Source organism: Schistocerca gregaria, chromosome 2, assembly GCF_023897955.1.
Source record: "Schistocerca gregaria isolate iqSchGreg1 chromosome 2, iqSchGreg1.2, whole genome shotgun sequence".
In the NCBI taxonomy this organism is placed as follows: domain Eukaryota; kingdom Metazoa; phylum Arthropoda; class Insecta; order Orthoptera; family Acrididae; genus Schistocerca; species Schistocerca gregaria.
In genome coordinates this window covers 380,258,565-380,282,410 of record NC_064921.1, presented here as the reverse complement: position 1 = coordinate 380,282,410, position 23,846 = coordinate 380,258,565, and the positions used below count along the sequence as shown (strand labels likewise).

The 23,846-nt window shown below is 37.5% G+C and overlaps 1 protein-coding gene across 1 annotated transcript in view; it reads left to right on the top strand.

The window, feature by feature from the left end:
- Positions 1-23,846, top strand: part of LOC126335783 (anoctamin-4-like) — a 274,203-nt gene that overhangs the window by 216,386 nt on the left and 33,971 nt on the right. The window contains exons 15-16 of the mRNA XM_049999245.1: positions 7,385-7,554; positions 12,499-12,638. Coding sequence (XP_049855202.1) covers positions 7,385-7,554; positions 12,499-12,638 — 310 coding nt within the window. The remainder of the gene's footprint in view (positions 1-7,384; positions 7,555-12,498; positions 12,639-23,846) is intronic.

Here is a 23,846-nt window from a genome sequence, read left to right as displayed (position 1 = left end):
TTGTCTCTGATGAACACTCACCATCGAGGACAACATACTGGTTTCTATTATTTAAGAAGTCTTCAAGCCACTCACATATCTGTGAACTTATTCCATATGCTCGTATTTTTGTTAATGCCTGCAATGGGGTCAGTGTCAAATGCTTTCTGGAAATCTAAAAATATGGAATCTACCTGTTGTCCTTCATCCATAGTCCTCAGTATATCATGTGAGAAAAGTGCAAGCTGAATTTTGCACAAGTGATGCTTTCTAAACCATGGTGATTTTGTACATAAGCTTCTCAGTCTCAAGACATTTTATTGTATTCGAACCGAGAATATGTTCAAGGGTTTGGCATCAGACAGATATTGGGGATATTGGTGTGTAATTTTGCACATCCATTCTTTCATCCTTCTTATATACTGGAGTCACTTGCACTTTTTTCCAGTCACTTGTGCTGGGCAACAGATTCACAATAAATGAAAGCTAGGTAACGGGCCAATGCCATAGAGCACTCTTTGTAAAATTGAACCGGGATGCCATCTGGACCTGGTCATTTATTTGCTTTCAAATGTTCCAGTTGTTACTACACCAGATAAGCTTATTACTGTGTTGTGCATATGGGAGTCTGTCTGATGGTCAAATGACAGTATGTTTGCACAATGCTCCTGTGTGAATGATTTCTCAAACGTGAAATTTAAAACTTAAGCTTTTGTTTTGCTATCTTCAACTGTAACACCAGACTGGTCAACAAGGGACTAAATGGAAGCCTTAGACCCACTTAGCGATTTTACATACACCAGAATTTTCTCTGATTCTCTGCCAGATCTTTTGCTAAGGTGTGACGGTGGCAGTTGTATTCTTAGCACTTGGATCTTTTCACAGATGCATGAATCTCTACTAATCTTTGCTTGTTGTCATTTATGTGTCCTCTTTTGAACCTAGAGTGCAATAGCCTTTGCTTCCTAAGCATTCGCCAAATTTTGTTATTAAGCCATGGTGGGTCTTTTCCATTCTTTATCCACTTACTATGAACATAGCTCTCCAGACCACAATTTACAGTGTGCTTAAACTTTGCCCATAATTCCTCGACATCCATCTTACTGAACTATGTAATACCAATTCACCATTTAAGAGAGATGTTAGTAATTGCTTATCTGCTCTACCAAACAGAAATAATCTCCCAGTCTTCTTGACTGATTTATTAACTTTTGTAACCATAGTTGATATAATGACATCATGATCACTAATTCCCATTTCTATACTGACATTGTCAATAAGGTCCAGCCTTTTTGTAGCTACAAGCTCTAAGAAATTTCAATTGCATCTGGGCTGCAAAGCTAGATGTTCTAGACAATTTTCAGAAAAGATGTTCAAAAGTATTTTGCATGACTGTCTGTCTGTACCCCCTGCAATGAATCGGTAGACATCCCAATCTAAACTCGGCAGATTAAAGTTGCCTCCAACTAGTATTGCATTATCTGGGTACTTACACACTATTGACAGTAGACTTTCTTTGAATGACTCTAGAAGTGTCACAGCAGAATTGGATAGCTGGTAAAAACATCCAACAATTAACTTGATTTCACTTACACCTGTTATGACTTCACTGTCACGCTCAACTTTGAACTCAGTAGAGACAATATTTTGTCTACTGCAATGAACACTCCCCCTTCTGTGACCTGTAATCTGTCTTTCCAATATATGTTCCATGCCTCACTAAATATCTTAGACCTTTCCTCTTTGGGTTTCAGCCAGCTCTTGGTCCCAAGAATACTTTGAGTGCCAGAACTTTCCTGGAGGGCAGTAAATTAGGGAACTTTATTATGAGTACTTTGACAGTTTAATGATAAAATTATGACAGTTGCAGTATCTTTATTCTGAACGCCATTTGACTTCCCTTGCTGCCTATCGACTGTTGAGTGTTCATTAGAGCACCTCAAACCACTCTCTAGCCTAAAAAATCCTCATGTGCACTCCACAAGTACTCTGCTACCCAAGTGGTTGCTTCCTTTGTGTAGTGCACCCCTGACCTATTAAGAGGAGTCCTAAAAACCCCCATATGATAACACTGGTCGAAAAATCTGTGGCCAAGACTGTCACAGAGGCGAAGAAGCCATTGTTTGAGATCCTCCACTTGGCTCCAAAGCAAAGGACCCTAATCAACTCTGGGAACAATCCTGAAAATTGTGAGTGCTACTTGCACCCTTCCCAATGGCCAGCAGTCTCCACTACCTCTGCCAGCCACCTGTATGAACTGATGATTACCTCAGAACCCATGTGACAGGCATCGTCGGTGCTGACGTGAGCCACAACATGCAGATGACTGCAACCTGCACTCTCGACAGCCACAGGCAAGAGCCCCTTCACATCTCGGATGAGGCCCACAAGCAGACATACTGACGTGACACGAATGTGTTACCACCCACCACTCACCCTGCTGTCCCTGCTGTGAGGGCTGATCCCCCATGTTGAGTAAACTAGGAGGTGCTGTGGAAGCAGAGCCCATGGGCAAAACAAGCAACACCTGAGGTGTTCCCTGTGATGTGCCACATTCTTCACCACTGCTACACTCAGAGGCAACTCCCTGAATATGACTGACTGTAGCCAAAAGCACATTCAGCTGTTCGCGAACTTCTGTCAGTTCCTCCTGCATCGCCATGCACCATGCACACATCCTAGCAAAACTAATTAAAGAAATTATTTACAAAAGCAGATAATCCAAGATGTGCAACTTGCTACTCTGCCAATGTGTCACATATGGAAGCCCACATATGGAAGCTGATGTGTTTATGAGCTACGTACCTGGCTTTTCAATGAGCAACTATTGCACTTCAGACTGAATCAATTTACACTTACAAAAATGTGAGATTAAACCTCTTATGAAGATAAATACGAATTAAATTTAATGACTATACAATGTGGAAAACACAGAAAAAGATAAACACTTAACTTGCTGCTCTGTAGTTGTACTCGTATATCAGCCTGTTGTATTCTATGTCATGTATTGCCAGCAGATGCCTTTTGTTTTTTGGTAGCTCTCATTTTACATTTGAAATTGAGTCTGTCAATGATTTTTCATTAATTTTCCTGATTACAGCATCTTTTTAAATTTTTATTGTTCAATCTAATGACTTTTTAATCTTAAGAGTGTCATTTACAGGGTTAATTTATTTGGTAAGTTTGTCCTTAACAATCTTTCCATCCTTGTTGTCTGTTGGCATATTGTAGCTTTTGCTACTATTTCCAGCTGAAGCAGATGCAGTGCCTGTGAAACAGCCAGTCTTGTGGTCCGTAAAATTTTTGTTTTCTTGTTTGGGCCTATAATTTTCCTTTTAAAGCATTTTGATTTTCATCGGAGATGGCAGCAGGAATGAGAGAGGAAAGGACTAATCCACATTAAATTTCAGATGGTAATAACAAATACTCTGTTCATTAATCACAAGGGGAAGAGGTCTACTGGGAAAATATTTTAAGACATGTAAAGATTCCAGCTGAATTACATCATAGTCAGACAGGGATTCCAAAATCAGATATTGCATTGTAAAGAACATCCAGCTGCCGCTATAAACTCAGATTACATTTTAGTACTAATGAAGAGCAAACTGAAGTTTAAGAGACTAGTCACAAAGAATACATGTGGAAGGAAAAGGGATACTGAAGTACTGAGGATGAGACACATATGAAGCTCTCTAAGGTTGTGGTTACAGTGATACGGAATACTGGTAGGCAGTTCAGTTGAAAGGGCTGGACATCTCTATAAAGGACAATCATAAATTCTGGACACACAACACATATAGGAGGAATGTAACCGTGAAGAGACCTTGGATACAGAAGAAATATTCAAGTGGTCGAGGAGAAAAGGAAGTACAAAAATGTTCAGGGAAGGAAAGGAATACAGCAATATAAATTCCTTGGGAATGAAATAAAGTGAAATGTAGAGCAACCAGTGGCTGCAAGAATAATGTGAAGAAAGCAATCATTGGAATGACTGATTCAGCATATAGAAAAGTCAAAACAACCTTTAATGAAATTAAAAGCAATGGTGGTAATATTAAGAGTACACAGGAATTCCACTGTTGAACACAGAGTAAAGAGTAGATAGGTGGAAAGAGTATGATGAAGGCCTCTTTGAAGGGTAGGACTTGTCTGACTATGGGATAGAAGAAAAAATTGGAGTCTATAGGGGATTCAGTGTTAGAGTTTTTGAAAAAATACCCACACAATCTTGAAGGTAGCAAGGGCAGGTAAGAATGAGAACTATTGTTCTGTCAACTTGACAGCTCATGCATCCAAATTTCTTTCAAGAATAATATACAGGAGAATAGAAAAGAAAATTGAAGATCTGTTAGATGGTTAGTTGGGCTTTTGGGAAGGTAAAGGCTGTAGAGGGGAAGTTCTGACTTTGCAGTTGCTAATGAAAGCAAGACTCGAGGAAAATCAAGACATGTTCCGAGGATTTGTTGACCTGGAAAAAGTGTTCGACAAAGTAAGACTGTGCAAGATGTTCAAATTCTGAGAAAAAATAGAGGTAAGCTATAGGAAAAGATGGGTTATACACAATATGTAAAACAGCCAAGAGGGAACAACTAGACTGGAAGACCAAGAACAAAGTTCTTGGGCTATACAGGTTGTAAGAGAGGGTGCAGTCTTCTGCCCCTATGGAAAGAAATGTTTAAGAGTGGTATTAAAATTCAGGGTGAAAATATATCAGTGATAATAAGATTCTTTGATGACATTACTGTCCTCAGTTAAAATGAAGAATTACAGGATCTGTTGAATGGAATGAAGAATCTAGTAAGTTCATATGACCTGACAAGGCTGTCGACCTCACCCAGAGATGACAGCACTACCTGCATGATTTTCTTTCCCTTCTTAAATTGGTACATGTGTTAGTAGATGCCTATAAAATTGCAAGTAGATCCAGGCAGCAGTTGACTGCAGGCAGTCATTTGAAGTAGTTGTGATGTGCAATTTGTTGAAAATTGAAAAAAAATTAAGTATTGTGCAATGATAAAATTCTTCATAAAAGAAGGTTTAATGCTGATAAAAATTCATTTATGGGTTTTAAATTTGTATGGCAGCTCATCACCTTCAATTTACATCACGAAAAAATGGGCTGCTGAGTTCAAGTGTGGCTGTGAAAGTGTCCAAGATGTTCCACATGAAGGACATCCAAAAAGTGCAAACACTCCGGATATCATCAACAAAGCGCATGATATGATTTTGGAAGATCAGCGTATAAAGGTGTTTGAAAGTGATAATGCTCTAAGGATTTTAAAGGAACATGTTGGTCACACATTGCAGAAGAAACTGAGCATGAGGAATCTTTGCACAAGATGAGTGCCATGTGTGCTCACTGTGGATCACAAATGCATTGGCATGATACTTTCCGAAAAGTGCTTTGTGAGTTGTAAGAAAAATGGAAGTGTCTTTTAGCATTGATACATAAGTGGATGAAACACTGATTCACCCTTCACAACTGAATACAAACAGGAGTCTCTGCAGTGAATAGAAGTTGCTTTTTCAGCTGTAAAGTAGGCACTGATGGTACCATTGGTGAGGAAGATCGTGGTGTCACTGTTTTGGGATGTGAAAGGAATTTTGTTGATTGACTATCCCGAAAAAAGTAAAACCATAACTAAAGAATACTACTCTCAACTTCTTATAAAACTGGACACAAGCGTTCATGAAAACAAAAACGGCTTAAAGAAGAAAAATATCATCTACCATCAGGACACTGCACTTGCCCACAAAAGTGTCTTGGAAATGGAAAATTGAGGGGTTTGAGCTACAACGTGCTGGAATATCCGCCTTATGTCCCAAATATGGCTCCCTTAGACTTCCATCAGTTCTCAAAACTGAAGAAATTCCTCAATGATCACTGCTTTTCGAACACTCAAGAAACCAACGCAGCTGTATGTGGGTACTTTACAGCACTAGCAGAGGAATGTTACAGAGAACGGACAATGGTATTGGAACACCAATGGATGAAATGTATTTATATTAGAGGTTTTGTTGAAAAAGAAAACTTCTTTGAAAGTTTAAATTATTGTTTTCACTATCAGGCCAGGAACTTTTCAGACCACTCTCGTAAACCAGAAAAAGACAAAAGTAATGAGAAGAATCAGAAATGAGAATAGTGAGAAACTTAACATCGTAATTGGTGATCATGAAAATTTCTTTACAATTTTGGAGCAAGAATACCACCAGTATTACTGACGATAAGTTGTTGAACAATAGATACATACAATGGAAAGGAATTTATGTGTTTGTTAAAACCATTTTCATGTGAATCAGCAGAAGTACAGAAAGGATCATGAATCTTATGAAGAAAAACCACAACCTTACAACCCCCCCCCCCCCCCCCAAATGACTTCCATGCTTCTCTCTATGTTCAGCTTCACAATTTAATCTGAAGATAAACCAGTTCTAACAGCAGCTTCATATCAAAGAATTTTCGTTGCCTAGATGTGTATAAAAGCAGAAAGAAAGTGGAAGAAAAGCATTTTTAAAGGAAACTACATACATTAACAGTCACATTCATTGTGTTCAACCACTGGTAAGTAAATATGTTGTTGGACCAAGAATAATTCACACAATACAGATCTCTGAGAAATATATAAGTTGCTGGAATTCTGTGGTGTGTACTATGTTTCATTGTAAATCTCTTTCCCAATGTTTTGTTGACATTTCTCTTTCATTTGTTATATTATGCATCTCTTTCTGTCACTATGAATTCCTACTGAGCTGTTTATTTGTGACTGGAAATTTATCAGTACTGACATCACATTTCTCTTCATGTGTTGGCTGTATGACTACTGCCTCATTTTATCTCTTCCTTATCTCATTTTCCTCTTTAAGGTCCAAATTAATAAATTAGTGTTTACCTGCTCAGACAGCATAATGTGCAGCACACTAGCTTGTGAGACAGGAAGGTAAGCCAGACACAGATTGAATCCATGCAACAGATTAACAACTTTGGGCTGGTACACTGGGTTGCCTGAATGTGGTCTGTGGGCTGTTTCTCATAGGCAAATGTTGAACTTGTCCCCATATTCTGCCTTTGAGAATGTGAGACACAAACTGTTGAAATATGATAAAATACAAAAGAAGATTTACATGAGTCACAGACAGGCAGGGTACACAGCTTCCCTTCCTTAGGTTACCTTGAAGACTGTGACATTAGAAAGGGCATCTAGCTGTGGATTTGATCCAGGTCTTTCTTTGCTCCCTGTCTTGCAAGCTAGACTGCTGTGTATTATATTATATGAGCAGATACTATTAATTATTGTTTTTACTACATCAAAATTAAATTTATAATTTTATCAATTAATGTATATTCATCAGATATCTTTAGACGAAAAGAAATGAAATGTCCAATATTAAAAATGTTTTATTCCAGGGGCGCTTTTATAAATACCCAGGTGACAAAGAAGCACGCCGTGATGCATTTCAAAGACTTACACTGGATGTTTGTGACCCAGCAGGCTGCCTATCTGAGCTCTGCATCCAACTGGCCATCATCATGATTGGCAAGCAGTGTTTCAACAACTTCCTTGAGATCTTCTTACCGTAAGAGATTAACGAATTTAGTCAATAATGCCACATAATTTTATAATACTGCTGTTTATATACTGCTTGAGCAATTGAGATACACTGGTTCCTATAATAGAGCAAATATTATTTTTAAAAAACAAAGGTATTCATTTCATAAATTGAGTATGTTACTAACAGGTAACTGCTGCACAGAACTACAACATGCAAACCAGCAATGCTGTAATCATCTCACATCATCTACACTTTGAAACAGTTGCACATTTGAGAGTTGATCAGTATTTATTTCTGTGACTTAAGAGATGAGCTATCTGGGATGATCAAACCAGTCAAATGACATCAAAGCATTATTTACTCGAGAAACTGCAATGAAGAGTCATTTACAAACTGGAAGCAGTAAAAGCTTAGACAGAAATGGCTATGCGATTAAATGTTCATCTTTGTGTTCTTCACAGACAGAAAACAAGTTCTAGTATGCAGGTTCAATAACTGGAAAGTATAGCTAAGGCCTTCAACATGCAATAACAATCAAAATTTACTATTAGGCACTTTAAAAAAGGGAGATCACAATTCCATCACAGCTACAATCTGTCCATGTTCTGGTCACTTATAGGGGGACATCATTAAATCCCATGAACAGAATGCTTTATGAAAGTGGTATGTAAGCAAGGAAATCTTTGAAATGTGTACTTACATATAGAAGCACTGCACTGCACATGACAAAATGCTGACTCGACTGAAAAAGTATAGAGGATCATTCTCCGCATTCACCCGGTGTAACTTGCATTTTGACAGTAGATGTTTGTTGACTTGTGTGAAATAAGATCCACTATAAAATGTCTTGAAAAGTGATGCCTTCAAGCAAGACAGTATCTGTGTGTGGGGTTGTGTAATGCTTGGCAAAGTCTAAAGGTGGCCTTTACCCAAAAGTGGATGTCAAATGGCTAATTGATGATTCAGTATTATTATTATTGTTACAAAACATGCCACTATCTAATACTTTGTAAGGCTTGTGTTGGCAGTAGCTTGTACAGATCAATTTGTTGTCTAGCCATTTGCAGCTACTGCGATAGATACCACATTGTCACATTTATAGTTATGTAATTCCAATCTGATCCAACACACCTTAAGTCAAACAATGTATGTATGCAGAAGAGGAGATTACCAACTGGGACAGTGCACCTAAAGGTAATGAAGTGATTATTCAGCAGAAGCAGGCTGTAAGAATATTGATTATTTGACAGAAGCAAGCCGTAAGAATATTGTGTAAAATTAATATCTATACATATTGCAGAAGCTTTTTTCAAGGTTCATGGACTTCTTATACTCCCCTATTTTGTAATAGTTTTTGTTGCTAATAATGAAAATCTGCTTCAGCTGAACTGTGATTTACACTGTAACAATACTAGAGACAAAAATACAGTAATTTCCATGTATACTTTTCCTCGTTGTCTAGGGTTCAGAAATGACATATATAATCTGGTGAGAAACTAGTCAAGAAAGTCCTATCAAATATATAGCAAGAACTTGGGAAGCCAAATTAATTTAAAGACAATTAACAACATACCTAATTAGCCACCCTTTCCACAAAATTATCTAAATATCTACATTCAAATACTGAAAAGTTCTGTTAGGTACATGGCAAGTGGCAGTGTTTGTTGCAAAGCTGTGTGACAAGTATTAATGTTGTATAATAGGTCTCATTGGTTACAGATGTAGATAAATATTTAGTCCTTGAGTGGCATGCCATTTTTTATAACACAAGTGGACATGCGGCGTACATTGCACACATTTAGAGAACAGCTTTCTTGGTTATCAATGTAAATATTTATGAGCATTATCATAGTTTAATCTTAGTTTAATTACACAATGGTAAAATAAACTTACATTATATGAACTAAATCACTGTGTAATTAAACAATAAAATAATAAACTTTCATTATATCACTCTGTTGTCATGTGCAGATGTTACACTACAGTAAGGACCCACTCAAAGCATTAAGCAGCACTGTTGGATCAGGTCCCACCCAACTGCTTACTTAATTTAGACAACTGCCTCATTGTGGGATTATGCTGCTGGTATCTGGATCATTTTCTTGCACAGATCATAAATTTTTTCTTGTACAGGTCACTGTTTATTTTGTATTACTGCTGCTCATTTGGACATATGACAGCACAACTTATCATTGTATTAGCTGAAGCAGTAATGAAGGAATATCTACAGGCTTGCAGTTACAACAATGGAATGCTGCAAAACAATGTTATTTTGTGGTTGCCACACTTTATACATAGGCATGCCCACTGAAGGGTTAATTTGTAAAATCCCGTTGTCATTAAGTAAATATTAAGTTAACAGTTGCAGATGAGTTGTAACTATTTAGTATAACAAGGAGGCAGAAGATTGCTTCAAACTAGTAGATTTCTTTTTAATTTACTTGATTAAATTTAGTTTACTCAAGAACGAATAGCATAAAGCAGTATAGTAACAATATTAGAGAAGGAAAGTTACTACTCACCATATAGTGGAGATGCTGAGTCGCAATAGGCACAACAAGAAGATTCACAACAATTATAGCTTTCAGCCATTAAGGCCTTTGTCAGCAATAGATACACATACATATATGCACACACATAATGGCCGAAAGCTATAATTGTGTGAATCTTTTTGTTGTGCCTACCACGAATCAGCATCTCTGCTGTATGGTGAGTAGCAATTTTCCTTTTCTAATATTGTTACATTCCAGCCTGGATTTTCCACTGTTTGATCAAGTAGTATGGTGATAGATTATTGTTAATACAGCACACAGATTAAGTTTTTACAGTATCCTTTTCATTTCTTAATTTATGCTTTGACTAGTTCCATGTCTCTGAAGGTTCCCGTATTACTACACTATTTAAAAACAATTGTAAACTTTAGTTTTCGTTTCTATCTGTTGTAATTATCATACCTTCCAATCTTCCATGGGTGAGGAAAAGAATGATTGTTGATCCAAAAAGTGTATTCCTTGTCTACAAAACAAGCCTCTCTTGACACAACACAAGATGCCATTGTCAGTAACCAAAGATCATGGCAAGGGCATTGCAAACTCTAAATACAAACTAAGGAAGAGGCAGATACTTTTATAACTGTGCAAGTATAGACTGGGGGATGGGCTAGAGTCAACCAGTTACAACCCTGGACCAAAACAGCTCATGAAGTACATATTTGGTGTTGGGAGTTGTACCAACATAATCAAACAATGGAAACTCTAGGATGGAATGACAGCAACACTATGAAAAGTGTAGACTGCTACTAACACATGGAGACGGTATCAAGTAACACACAATCACAATGAAAATACTGTTAAATGTTTAAGCTTTCAGACAAAAAGGTCCTTCTTCAGAAGTAGAAAACACACATGTACTCACATAAGCAAAGCTCACACCAGATGGCTGCTGTCTTCATCTGCTGTGGCCCAGCCCAGTGAGATTCAAATATAGTCCTGAGAACATCAAAATCTTGAGGTCAGTCTTGTTTCCTGTTTCTGTGAGCCCCATTACAAATGCATAAATTTATGTACAGAAATGTAGCATACCTTTCAATATATTAAAAAATGGGGGAGGGGGTGGAGAAGAAGAATAAAGATCCAATTGGTCATGAAATGGAAGCCACAGCGAAAATCAAAAATGTTTTATTAGTAACATTTAGCCACACCTTCCATTTACTCTCTGCATAGTCATCATTCTGACTTAGATTTTTGTTGCAGCGTGGTCCAATTTTCCAATATCCTTGACACAGAAAGCTGCCTGTGCTTTCAGCAGATTTTCTATGCTGGTCTGCAGCTTGTTGTCTGTGTTAATATGCTGTCCTCATAGGCAGCATTTCATGATCAAAGACATGAAAGTCAGAGGGTGCCTAGACAATACTGTATAGTAGCAAACACTTTCCACTGAAAACACTGCCAGAATATCTTTGTTGCAGCTGCAGTGTAGAGCCAAGCATTGTCGCAAGGAAGGGAAATGTGATGACAACATTCCTTTTCACTTGTTCTGAATTGGCCTTTCAGAGACATTGAAGAGTCATGCTGTATGACGGCAGTCAAGTGATGGTTGGGCCTCTTCCCATGAATTCCATAAATGAAATTCCTTTCCAGTCCCACAACACAGTAGACACATGCTTTCCGGTGGTGGAGGTTCCCTTGGACTGCTTTGTTTTATTTGGGAAATGAGAATGCATCCACAATTTGGATTGCTCTTTTGTTTCTTCATTTTCAAAATGGACCCATGTCTGACCTCCTGTGACAGTTTTGTTCAAAAAAAATCTTTTCCTTCATCATGGTATCTGCAGAAATGTTAAGGCAGCACCCATTCACTGTGTTTTGCTATGATTGTACAGCATCTTGGAAACCCATCCTGCACAGTTTGCGATACTGAAGTTTCTCACTCATGATGATATAGAGAGCTGACATTGAAATTCTGGGTATGAATTACTCAACACAGAAATTGTGAACCAACTATTTATCCACTCACTGAACAAGAGCAACAGTTGACACTCACTTCCTTCTGTGATTGTCTGTGTCATGAATGTCTGTGTGTCCTATGTCAAATTTCATACACCATCACCACACTTCATTGTCACTCATAGAAGTTTCACCATACATATTATTAATTCATTGATGAATTTCAGCTGCTTTGCACCCCTCAGCATGAAGAAATCAAATGACAGCACACACTTCAAACTTGGATGGGGCACTGTTCTAGGCATATTTTCATGCTCACGGCATTCTCAAAACTGATAAGAGCAACATGATGTGATCAGCCGGTGTAATAGGAACACTGCACAAAACATATACACAAAACTTAATTGGATTTTCTCTGTTGTTTTCACTTTGCAATCAGTCGAACCTTAAAAAAATAGCTCTTGTAATTTGCAGCTCTCTTATTCTTACCTGTAAATTCAGAGTTTTCTTGTTGAATATGCAGGAAATTACGCAACTGGTGGCGTAAGAGGTACCACATATCAAATACAAAAGATTTAGAGCGCAGTTACACCCGCTGGGAAGAAGATTATCACCTTGAGGATTCGGGACGACTTGCTCTTTTTGAAGAATACCTGGAAATGGGTGAGTTTGAATATTTCATCTCTATTTATTAAAGCATCAAGGAAATAAGTGGATTAAACCAGGTGAATGCCTTTCATGCATATATTCTTGTTTTAAAAGAAACATAAAGTCAGTAAAAGACTGCAGAGCACAAATTGTCTCTTAGGTTTAATATGCATAATCTCTGCTTTCTCTACAAGCCCATAAATTTTGGTTTTAACTCCCTTATAATGCCAAGGTACCGCTCACATGACCTGTTTAATAGATGTGTGCATTTTCTACAAAAAAAAGTAAGTTATATATAAGAGAAAACATGTGAAGGAGGTATGCACTAAAATTGCCATGCCAACATTGTGACACATAATGGGTGGGTGGGTGGGTGTGAGCATGCATGGGCGCAAACTGAATTTCTTGAGGAAAACAGCATGTTATGAGCATAAATGACATAATTAACCATAAAAGATGATTTCCAGGAAGAAGAAAGAAGGAACAACTATCTACACAAAAAATAATTGTTTTAAGTGTCAAACTGTGCATTAATATTGCAAACAGCACAATCTTGTGGACTGTACCATGTAACAATCTTAAAACTGCACCAAAAAGAACTATGTTCAACGTCCGAAAGCAACTAGAATTTTTTTTAAATAATAATTCATATCTTGAGCAACAATAACATAAATGGGGTGGGGGAAGGATTTCATTATATTTTTTTCGAATAATGCTAGACTAGTCTGAAACATTTCAAATTGCTGATATAGAAATGTCATTGTAGTCATACATCCAACAGTCTTCAAGAACATAAAAAAAAAAGAAAATCAGATAATGACAGAGTATCGATATACACAATGTTTTGCTAGTAATGTCTACATATGAGCTACTGGAACAGTAGTAACTACAGCATGAGTGGCATATTTATAAATCTAGAAAGGATACTTAAATTTCTAGTTTCCCCATATTTTTGAAAATTTATCTCTTGTGTAAAATGTAAGAATATCATTATCATATGCTGCTCATCACAGTACTAAGTCATGTGCGGTAAATCTTCAGGTTTTTCATTGTAATAGCTGTGAAACTCCATGACTATGGGGTGGTATAATAAAAGAGTTCAAAAAAGGAAGTCTAGTAAACAGCCTCACCACTGCAGACACAGAATACCAACTCATCAAGTCTTTGCAGCCCGAAATCTGACTACTAGACAGTGGGCTGTAGATTGTTCAGCAAGGGATTAAACACAGGAAAGATTATCTAGTCATCTTACACCAAGACCATGATGGGGACTTAGATATGAGAACATAACACTTGGAAATATCATTTTCTGTAACATGACAAGACTATAGACAGAAAGCTCAACAGCCTGGGAGTGATGCACCTGTCCTCTCAGCACTTCCATGGGACTGCACCATATACTGAACGCTCAGGATCTCTAGACTGGACTGAAATTGGTCACCTGCTATAGAAGTGTAGAAGTGGGCTATGCACATAAATACTCAACACTGGAAGAAGCTGTTTTTGCAAAACAGATTCAAAACTACAGAAAAGCTGTATTTGTTAATTACCAGACACATTAATGCCATCACTTTACAACAGATACCTCCTACCTACAGTGTACTTAACTGAGAGAGTATTGTTCATTTGGGATTTGTAGATATTGTTTTCCTGTCATATACATAATGTTCAGATACTGTATGCTCTTCTCACATTGCATAAACAAGTACATCTTCTTGACATCTCAGTAATATAACTATCTGTTTACAATGGTACTGAGCTATGTCACCAAAGCTGACCTCCAAGAGAAACACACACAGGTGGACATCAAAAAATTGGTTTCCTAAGCCAGGTGTAGTTTTATATGAATCTGTTTCGATTTTTTCTAATTATTGAAAGTTGTAGGGTCATTACATCATTCACACTCATATAAGCCTCTCCAATGTAGCAGGGAAACTGTTTTTCCTAACATTATTAAGATTGTTCATTATGATTCTATTAAAATATTTTTTTGTGCAAAAACACTCTGTTCATATCAATACCCTATTTCAGTCTTTTGAACTTTGCCAAGTCTTTCTTTTGTTAGTCTTGTATTCTGAAATTCCATTTTTCAAATGAAAAGTTGAAATGGGAAACATTCTATGTACGATTTTCTCACTTAATGTGTTTTCAGTGCTGTTGTGTTCTTGATAATCTGTTGCATGTCTGTAGCCTTGATCCATGTGCCAAACCAAGGAGAAAGTATTCCTTACATGTGATCATAGGTGGCTTATTTACACTGAATGTGCAGGAAAAAATTGGCATTTGTTGATGGATAATGTCCTCTCTGCTGTTTTAAAAGTACAACAAAATCATAATTTTTAAACTGTAAGTAATATTATTGTTTAGAAATTGTTACAAAAGAAGACATGTACCTGTTTACACTTTACAGTTAATGTTCAAAATGCTTTCCATCTTGTAAGCACAGTCATGCGTCATTTTATATTTGACAGTGGCAGATTTAAGTCAGATGTGGCCCCAGGCACAACAAAAATTAAGGGTTCTCTCCTCCCCCCCCCCCCCCTCCAAAAAAAGCATAATAATAGAACACATTACCTCCATAAATCTGCAAATCCTTTATCAAAGACATCATCCTGGTGTTCACCTCAGTAGCTTTAGGGGAACTACTGCAGGCCCAAATCTGAAAGGCCTGATGGAGAATGAACCTCACTCACTTTTTTCCTCCTTTATGGCCTTGCCATTTCTCTCACCTTAATTTGCCTTACTGGTTCAGCTTTTACAAAAATACTCATTTACTGACTAAACTGAAAGGAAAAAATTCTTCATAATCCCAACTGAAATATGGTAACTATGTAAAGATGCTTCTAGGAAGAAATTTAAACTTTTATCCTTCTCATCTGGTTTAAAACAACAGTATGTTTTTGTATGGCTTCTGCTTGCATTTCTAGATAAATCTTAGTCTGCAATATTTTATGCTTTGCATTTGTATAAAGCTCTGATAGGACATCCTTTTAAGACTATTAGCCCCCTCTATACAACTTCTGTGAATTTTTCTAGCTGATACCTAGACCATCATTCATGCCACTCCTCTGTTCATCGACAGGAATGTCTGCCCCAGTGTAATGAATTTGCTAACCAAATTGTTGATGACTAGGGAAGACACTGTCATACTGAAAATTCACAGTATATATTCCACTGGCACAAGTGTACAGTTAACTGTAATGCATAACATGCTAGAGTAGTATTGTATTTCTTATTAAGGTATGGGTGAAATTTGAGCCTAATTGGATAGGGACTTAATTGAGAAGTTTAAATTTCAAATATATTCGTACTAACTGAGAACATACTTGGATAGTGAAAATGGAAAACATACTAAGTTCCTCTTTTGCATAAAACACATTTTCAGTGCTGTTGTGTTCTCAGTACACTATTGAATGTGACAAGACTCCATCCAGGTGCCAAACCATGGAGAAAGTCTCTCAAACATACATTAGTAGATGGTGTATGGTCTTTGTACAAAGATGTGCTTCCCTATAGAGTTTCAAAATTCAAAAGATATGAGAAGAGGTTTTTGATAACTACAGTTCTACTAGTTAAAAACCTAATGCTATAATTCAACAATGTAGGAAAAGACAGATTACTTCTTACCATAAAGAAGAAATGTCAAGTTCCAGATAGACACAATTAAAAGGCACTTCCACAAAAATTTATGTAAGCGTCTTTTAATTGTACCTGTCTCCAACATAACATATTTTCTTTACAGTAAGTAGCAATCTTTCTTTTCCTACATTGTTGATATTCCTACCTGTAGTTTCCATTGTTTGATAATGCTGTATTTCTGTACTTGTATTGCTTCATTTTAGTGACATTTGGAACAAAACTCTCTTCATGCTATTTTGTTGAAAATGGACATTTTTCAGACTGTGGCTGTGTACAAAATAAAGATTCTTCTTGCAAAGAAGGAAACAGCTACCAGCCACTATTAAAAACACTATTTATTTATGTAAATAGTGCCATTACTGGTTTCAAACTGACATGTTCATTTTAAAATGACTGTTAATGTTTATGTTACTTTTGTTGCTCTTCATATTAGTTTTTGGATAAAAAAAAAAACAGCCAATATTCGAAGAATAGAAATGGAAAATGCTCTGTTTATCAAATCTGATATTTTTCAGAAGAATGGAAAAAAAAGAAGCAAATGCACATTCGTACCACTGCCGCCATGATGTACATTCAGAGTTTAGAGTGGAATTTCAATATTAAAGTAGTTTTTCATCACTAATCACCAACATAATGTAGTAAGTAACAAAATCAGTAAGAGACAAAAACTGTACAATAAATATCTTGCTTGTTGCCAATGGTATAATGTATAGAGTGGTGGGGAGAGGGGGTTTGAGGTGAGTGAGAAGATAGAGAACGCAAAAAAATATATACACTGGAAGAATAGAAATGGAAAATGCTCTGTTTATCAAATCTGATGTTGCTTCTTTTTTTCATTCTTCTGAAAAATGTCAGATTTGATAAACAGAGAATTTTCCAGTCCCTTTGACTGTTCAGAGATCTCACTAAACCCACCCAAAGATGTAAACATGCATGAACAGCACCTATTAGGCAGAGGAGGTCTGACACCCAATCAGTTCCAATCATTTCACCAGGAAGGAGGTACACGGCTCAAGTACCATGCCTTGATTGTCAATACTGTGGTTTGATTGCATCTGCATTGATACATAGTGCCAGGAAGGGCTCTCAACAAGGGAAGTGTCCGGGCGTCTCAGAGTGAATGAAAGCGATGTTCTTCGGACATAGAGAAGATACAGAGAGACAGGAACCATCAATGACATGCGTCCCTCAGGCCACCCAAGGGCTACTACGGCAGTGGATGACCACTACCTATGGATTATGACTCGGAGGAACCCTGACAGCAATGTCACTATGTTGAATAATGTTTTTTGTGCAGCCACAGGACATTGTGTTATGGCTCCAACAGTGCGCAAGAGTCTGCATGATGCGCAAGTTCACTCCCGATGTCCATGGTGAAGTCCATCTTTGCAACCATGACACCATGCAGCACAGAACACATGGGCCCAACAACATGCAAAACGGACTACTCAGGATTGGCATCACGTTCTCTTCACCAGTGAGTGTTGCATATGTCTTCAACCAGACAATCGGATGTGTATGGAGGCAATCCAGTCGGGCTGAACACCTTAGACACACTATCCAGTAAGTGCATCAAGGTAGAGGTTCCCTGATGCTTTGGGGTGGCATTATGTGGGGCCAAAATATGCCACTGGTGGTCATGGAAGGTGCTGTGACGGCTGTACAATACAAGAATGTCCTCCTCCGACCGATAGTACAACCACATCGGCAGCATATTGGCGAGGCATCATCTTAATGAACAATAATTCGTGCCCCCATCATGCACATCTTGTAAATGACTTCCTTCAGGATAATGACATTGCTCGACTAGAGTGGCCAGCATTTTCTCCAGACATGAATCCTATCAAACATTCCTGGGATAGATATGGTTGTTTATGGATGACGCGACCCACCAACCACTCTGAGGGATCTATGCTGAATTGCTGTTGAGGAGTGGGGCAATCTGGACCAACAGCACCTTGATTAACTTGTGGATAGTATGCCACAATGAATACAGGCATTCATCAATGCAAGAGGATGTGCTAGTGGGTATTAGAGGTACTGGTGTATACAGCAATCTGGAGGAGCACCTCTGAAGTTCTTGCTGTATAGTGGTACAACGTACAATGTGTCATTTTCATGAGCAATAAAAAGGGCAGAAATGATGTTTATGTTGATCTCTATTCCAATTTCCTGTACAGATTCCAGAACTCTCGGAACTTAGGTGGTGCAAAACTTTTTTTGATCTATGTATTTTCTGTGGTTTGCCGATATCATTTCAGATAAATTCCAAAGTAATACTTTTGACAAGAGTACAACCTATTTCCTTTCCTATCCTTCTCCCAATGCAAACTTGTGCTCCATTTCTAATGAACTTGTCACTGATGTAACACTGAAAATTACTCTTCCTTCATTCTCATTTTCAACACTTTCTTTGTGTTTCTGTTACACATCTTAAAATTATTATTTTGATTGCAAATTTTCTTTAAATTACTATATCACTTGTCTCTCTCCACAGTCTTAGTTGCCACTAAGCCCTTGTTGTCTGATTTCAATTTCTGATTACATTTCTAATGTCATCATTCCAACATGTCATTTCTTTCATTTTCTTAACATGCAGTCATCTACATAATTTCTTGCCTCATTTAGGGTATTCCATTCTTTACTTATATATTTCACTTCCTCATTTGGTGACAAGCTACTCTATTGTCCCTGACTTCTTCACATGCAGTAAAGAAATTCACCAAGTTTTTATTTACATTATTGCTTTTGTTTGCAGCTTATAAGATATTTTCACTGACACATGCAAATAACAGCCTGTGATTGCCATCAAGGTGTTGACTGAGGATTCCTGTAATACAGCAGAGCAGAATAAGAAACAGGAAAAAGAAAGTGAACTGACAAGAAGGAAAATATGCTGTAAATACAAAAACAGAAGTAACAAATGTGTATTGTTTAAAGTTATCAATTAATGTACAGCTAACATTCAAATTCCATTGTACTTTTACCAGTGAACTGCCATAATTAATAGACCAGAAGTGAAAACTGAACCAAAATTAAGTTATTCAATGCAAATGAAAATGTAAGATGAATACGGCATGTAGGATGCAATGGTAAACTAGGGCAGGTAAGAAAGATTAGAAAAATATGGTGAAAGATAAAGTAAGAACAAACCTAATTACTTAAAACATAGTAAAAGAAAATCATAATAAAAAGAAGGAATTTAAAAGGAGGCAGATACACATAGAAAGATTAAGTGGAGTGAAAATAAATATAGAAATCAAACAGAGTTTAAAGGTATGTTTTGGAAGAGCAATGGAACTAAGGGATAACAAGTAAATTGCATCAAAATGAGAATTAACTTGAGAATGACACAAGGAAACAGACCGGCTGTTAAATTATCATATTCAAGGGGTGAATTTCCAGTATTGTCAATAAACATATTAAAAATAGACTTTTAAAACTGTAAGTTCCTTTCTCAGGGCGGAAAGGAAGATAGGTTTAGGAGGAGAAGCAGATCACATGACAGAGACTCACCAATTTCAAGAACAACTGGAAAATGAAACCAAAATACTTAATGGAGCTGTTCCTATGTCCAGAGTATGGGAGCATTGTTACTTGGAGATGACATCCAAGAGGCTGGATAGTGAAACAACTAATCCACCATCTGCTTGATGTGTTCCATTAGTTTCATCAACACATCAGTAGCACTGATAACAGCTTAAGATGCTAGGGAGTAAACTGATATTTGGAATTTGTTGAACTCGTGAGTACTCTCATTAACCTGGCAAGAGTACTTACCAGTGATTGCAAGTATGTGATACACTATGTGATCAAAAGTTTCTGGACACCCCCAAAAACATATGTTTTTCGTATTAGGTGCATTGTGCTGCCACCTACTGCCAGGTACTCCATATCAGCAACCTCATTAGTCATTAGACATCATGACAGAGCAGAATGGGGAGCTCCACAGAACTCACAGACTTCAAATGTGGTCAGGTGATTGGGTGTCACTTGTGTCATATGTCTGAACATGAGATTTCCGCACTCCTAAACATTCCTAGGTCCACTGTTTCCAATGTGATAGTGAAGTGGAAACGTGAAGGAACATGTGCAGCACAAAAGTGTACAGGCTGATCTTGTCTGTTGACTGACAGAGATTGCCAACAGTTGAAGAGGATCATAATGTGTAATAGGCAGAAATGTATCCAGACCATCACACAGGAATTCCAAACTGCATTAGGATCCACTGCAATTACTATGACAGCGGCCAGGAGGTGGAAAACTTCGATTTCGTGGTTGAGCAGCTGCTCATAAGCCACACATTATGCTGGTAAATGCCAAAAAATGCCTTGCTTGGTGTAAGGAGCATATAAACATTGGATGACTGAACAGTGGAAAAACATTGTGTGGAGTGACAAATCATGGTACACAATGTGGCGATCCAATGGCAGGGTGTGGGTATGGTAAATGCCCAGTGAATATCATCTACCCATGAGTGTAGTGACAACAGTAAAATTTGGAGGCAGTGGTGTTATGGTGTGCTCATGTTTTTCATGGAGGGCGCTTGCATCCCTGGTTGTTATGTGTGACACTATCACAGCACAGGCCTACATTGATGACTGAAGCACTTTCTTGTCTCCCAATGTTGAAGAGCAATTTGGGGATGGCGATTGCATCTTTCAACACAATTGGTCACCTGTTCATAATGCACGGCCTGTGGCGGAGTGGTTACACAACAATACCAACCTTGTAATGGAATGGCCTGCACAGAGTCCTGACCTGAGTGCTATAGAACACCTCTGGGATGTTTTGGAACACTGATTTCATACCAGGCCTCACTGACCCACATCAATACCTCTCCTCAGCACAGCACTCTGTGAAGAATGGACTGCCATTGCCCAAGAAGCTTTGCAGTACCTGATTGTACATATGCCTGTGAGAGTGGAAGCTGTCATCAAGACTGAGGGTGAGTCAACACCATGCTGAATTCCAGCATTACCGATGGAGGGCACCACAAACTAGTAAGTCATTTTCAGCCAGGTGTCGAGATACGTTTGATCACATAGTGTAGCTACAGCTTCCAGGTTATAAATGTTGATACCATAATCAGCAGAAATATGAGAAGAGAAACAGTAGAGACAACTGAAAATGATGTTCCACATTTTTTAGAAGACTTTCCAAACAATTCTCTTGGAATACACATAAATATCATAAACCATAATCAGCAAGAAATATGAGAAGAGAAACAGTAGAGACAACTGAAAATGATGTTCCACATTTTTTAGAAGACTTTCCAAACAATTCTCTTGGAATACACATAAATATCATAAACTCAATGAACAATACAAAATATGAAAGACTGGAGCACATCAGAAAATCAACACTTATCTCTACTAAAGATCAAAGCTGTTGTGACAAACCTGGTAAACTGCAAAGTGGCATAACTATACTGGCAAATCTATACTGTCAAATGGCACAAAACAGGAGAAAAAAAATTCACTAAAAAGAATTCCTGTGAGGAATTTCTAATTAAAGGACCAGGCAAAAATTCACTCATGGATTGTTGTTGGGAACAGATTAAGGCATAAGAATCAAATTAAAATGCCCAAAAAGTATTAAAAAGTAGAATTTCAGTTCCTGTGTTACATGTTACATTGTAGGTACGAACACAGAATGTTATATAATGAGAAAAGGTCTGGTTTCACGTGACTGAAGTGAAAAAATGGCACAAAAGCTACAAAAGAGAAAATTTTCTGTATAATTTTTTACAAAATACAAAATATGCTAACTCTGTTATTAAGAAGCAAGACACAAGAAATAACAACAGCTGTAAGACTGGCATTGACACTGACCTGAAGGATGAAATAGTTATCAGTACCATACAGCCAAAAATATTGTGGTTTATCATTTTTTGTTATGCAAAAGTATAGTGAAAAGAATTTTGATTCCCCAATTTCAAATCTGCTCTGTTATTAGTCCTTGTTGAGAAAGTTTTATGTGTTTCCGAGCATTGTATGATGGAACTAGAAGGTGACTACCACAAACATACTGAGTACCTGAACAAGGCACTGTAAAGTACATCCACATGGTGGTGTGGCCATTTATAATAACCATATCTTCAAAATTAAGAAAATTGACTTAAAAAATTACTCCCCCCACTCCCTCCCCTTCGTTTGCTTTGGTGATGACTGCAGTGAATGATATCATGAACTCTGTGAGAGACCAAAATGCTAGGCTATGCAGCCTAGTAGTAAAACACATGCCTGGAAACTTAAAGGTCACTGGATAAAATCCCTATTGAACTACAATATATTTTAGTGTTCCTTTACCATAGCCTTCATTTCAAATGATGTAAAGGCTTACCAGGAATGACACATGGTTCAGACTCCACATCCAGCAGTAGGTTTCAACTATAGGTCCCCCTTTCCCCCGTGGGATTATTGGGGTAGCTACAGAAGTCCAGTTGAAAGATTTGCAGTGGACCATTGAGCCTCACGCAGTTATTATTATATCATCACTCGTGACTGTATAACCATCTCTCACATTTCATGGAAACATGCCATATGCTCTCAATAAAATTGATGTCAGATGATGTGATGGGCCACTTTAGAACTCCTGATGTCCTTTATGTGTTTCTCAAACCTTTCTGGCACATTTTGAGGACAATCAGGTGGTGCATTGTTTTGATTAAGGTACTGGTCACATATGGCATGCATATGACCATGTGTTAGGTTCTTTATGTTGTTCATTGGAGACACAATGGCAAGAAATCAGGTGCCCCATTTTGTCCCCTATGAAAATCCCTCATATACCATAACCACTTACATGGATGTTGCACTGATGTGAAACAGGGTGGAGTATCTTGTATTTTTCAGTGTAATCAAGCCCTGCCATTTATGTGTGCCATCATTTAATATGATCCATCAGTCCAAGCAACCTGTTCCTACATGTGGAGTGTCAAAGAGTGGTGTTCTTTTGTCTATACTAGTCTGTGTGCTCTGTGAAATGTGGTGAGTCTCACTGGTTATTGTTGTCCAACACTGAATAACACACAGTTGCCCATGTCAGCTGACTATGGCAGCAGTGTATCTCCTGACTTGTAGACACACTACATCCTTGGCATGGAAGCATATGAAAACTTCAGTGCCTGCACAATTTCAGAGATGATGAATTGTGTGCACTGAGATTCCTATGATCTGTCTGCGATCAAATAAATTCATATAATTTGACCATCCAGGAATCAGACTATTCCATCCACAATGGTCAGGAATGCTCTCTCTTAAGTGTAGCTGCTGCCTCTAATTCAAGCACATATAGCTAAATAATGCATATATTACTCATATTGCCATATACTCAATTATCAGAAGTTAAATTTCTTCTACTCAAGAAAATCTATGGTGAAAAGGGTACCAAAAGCAGTAATACAGTAATAAGTCTTACATAAGAGATCACACATAATCAAAACAGGAATAAAGTTAAAGAGAGAGAATTACAGATGAAAAATAGATAACAAAATGCTAGTATAGTTCCAGTACCAAATATAGTTACTGCATCTTGTTTCATCTAGTGAAAAAATCTAAAAAAAAAATTCCTCCTTTTCTA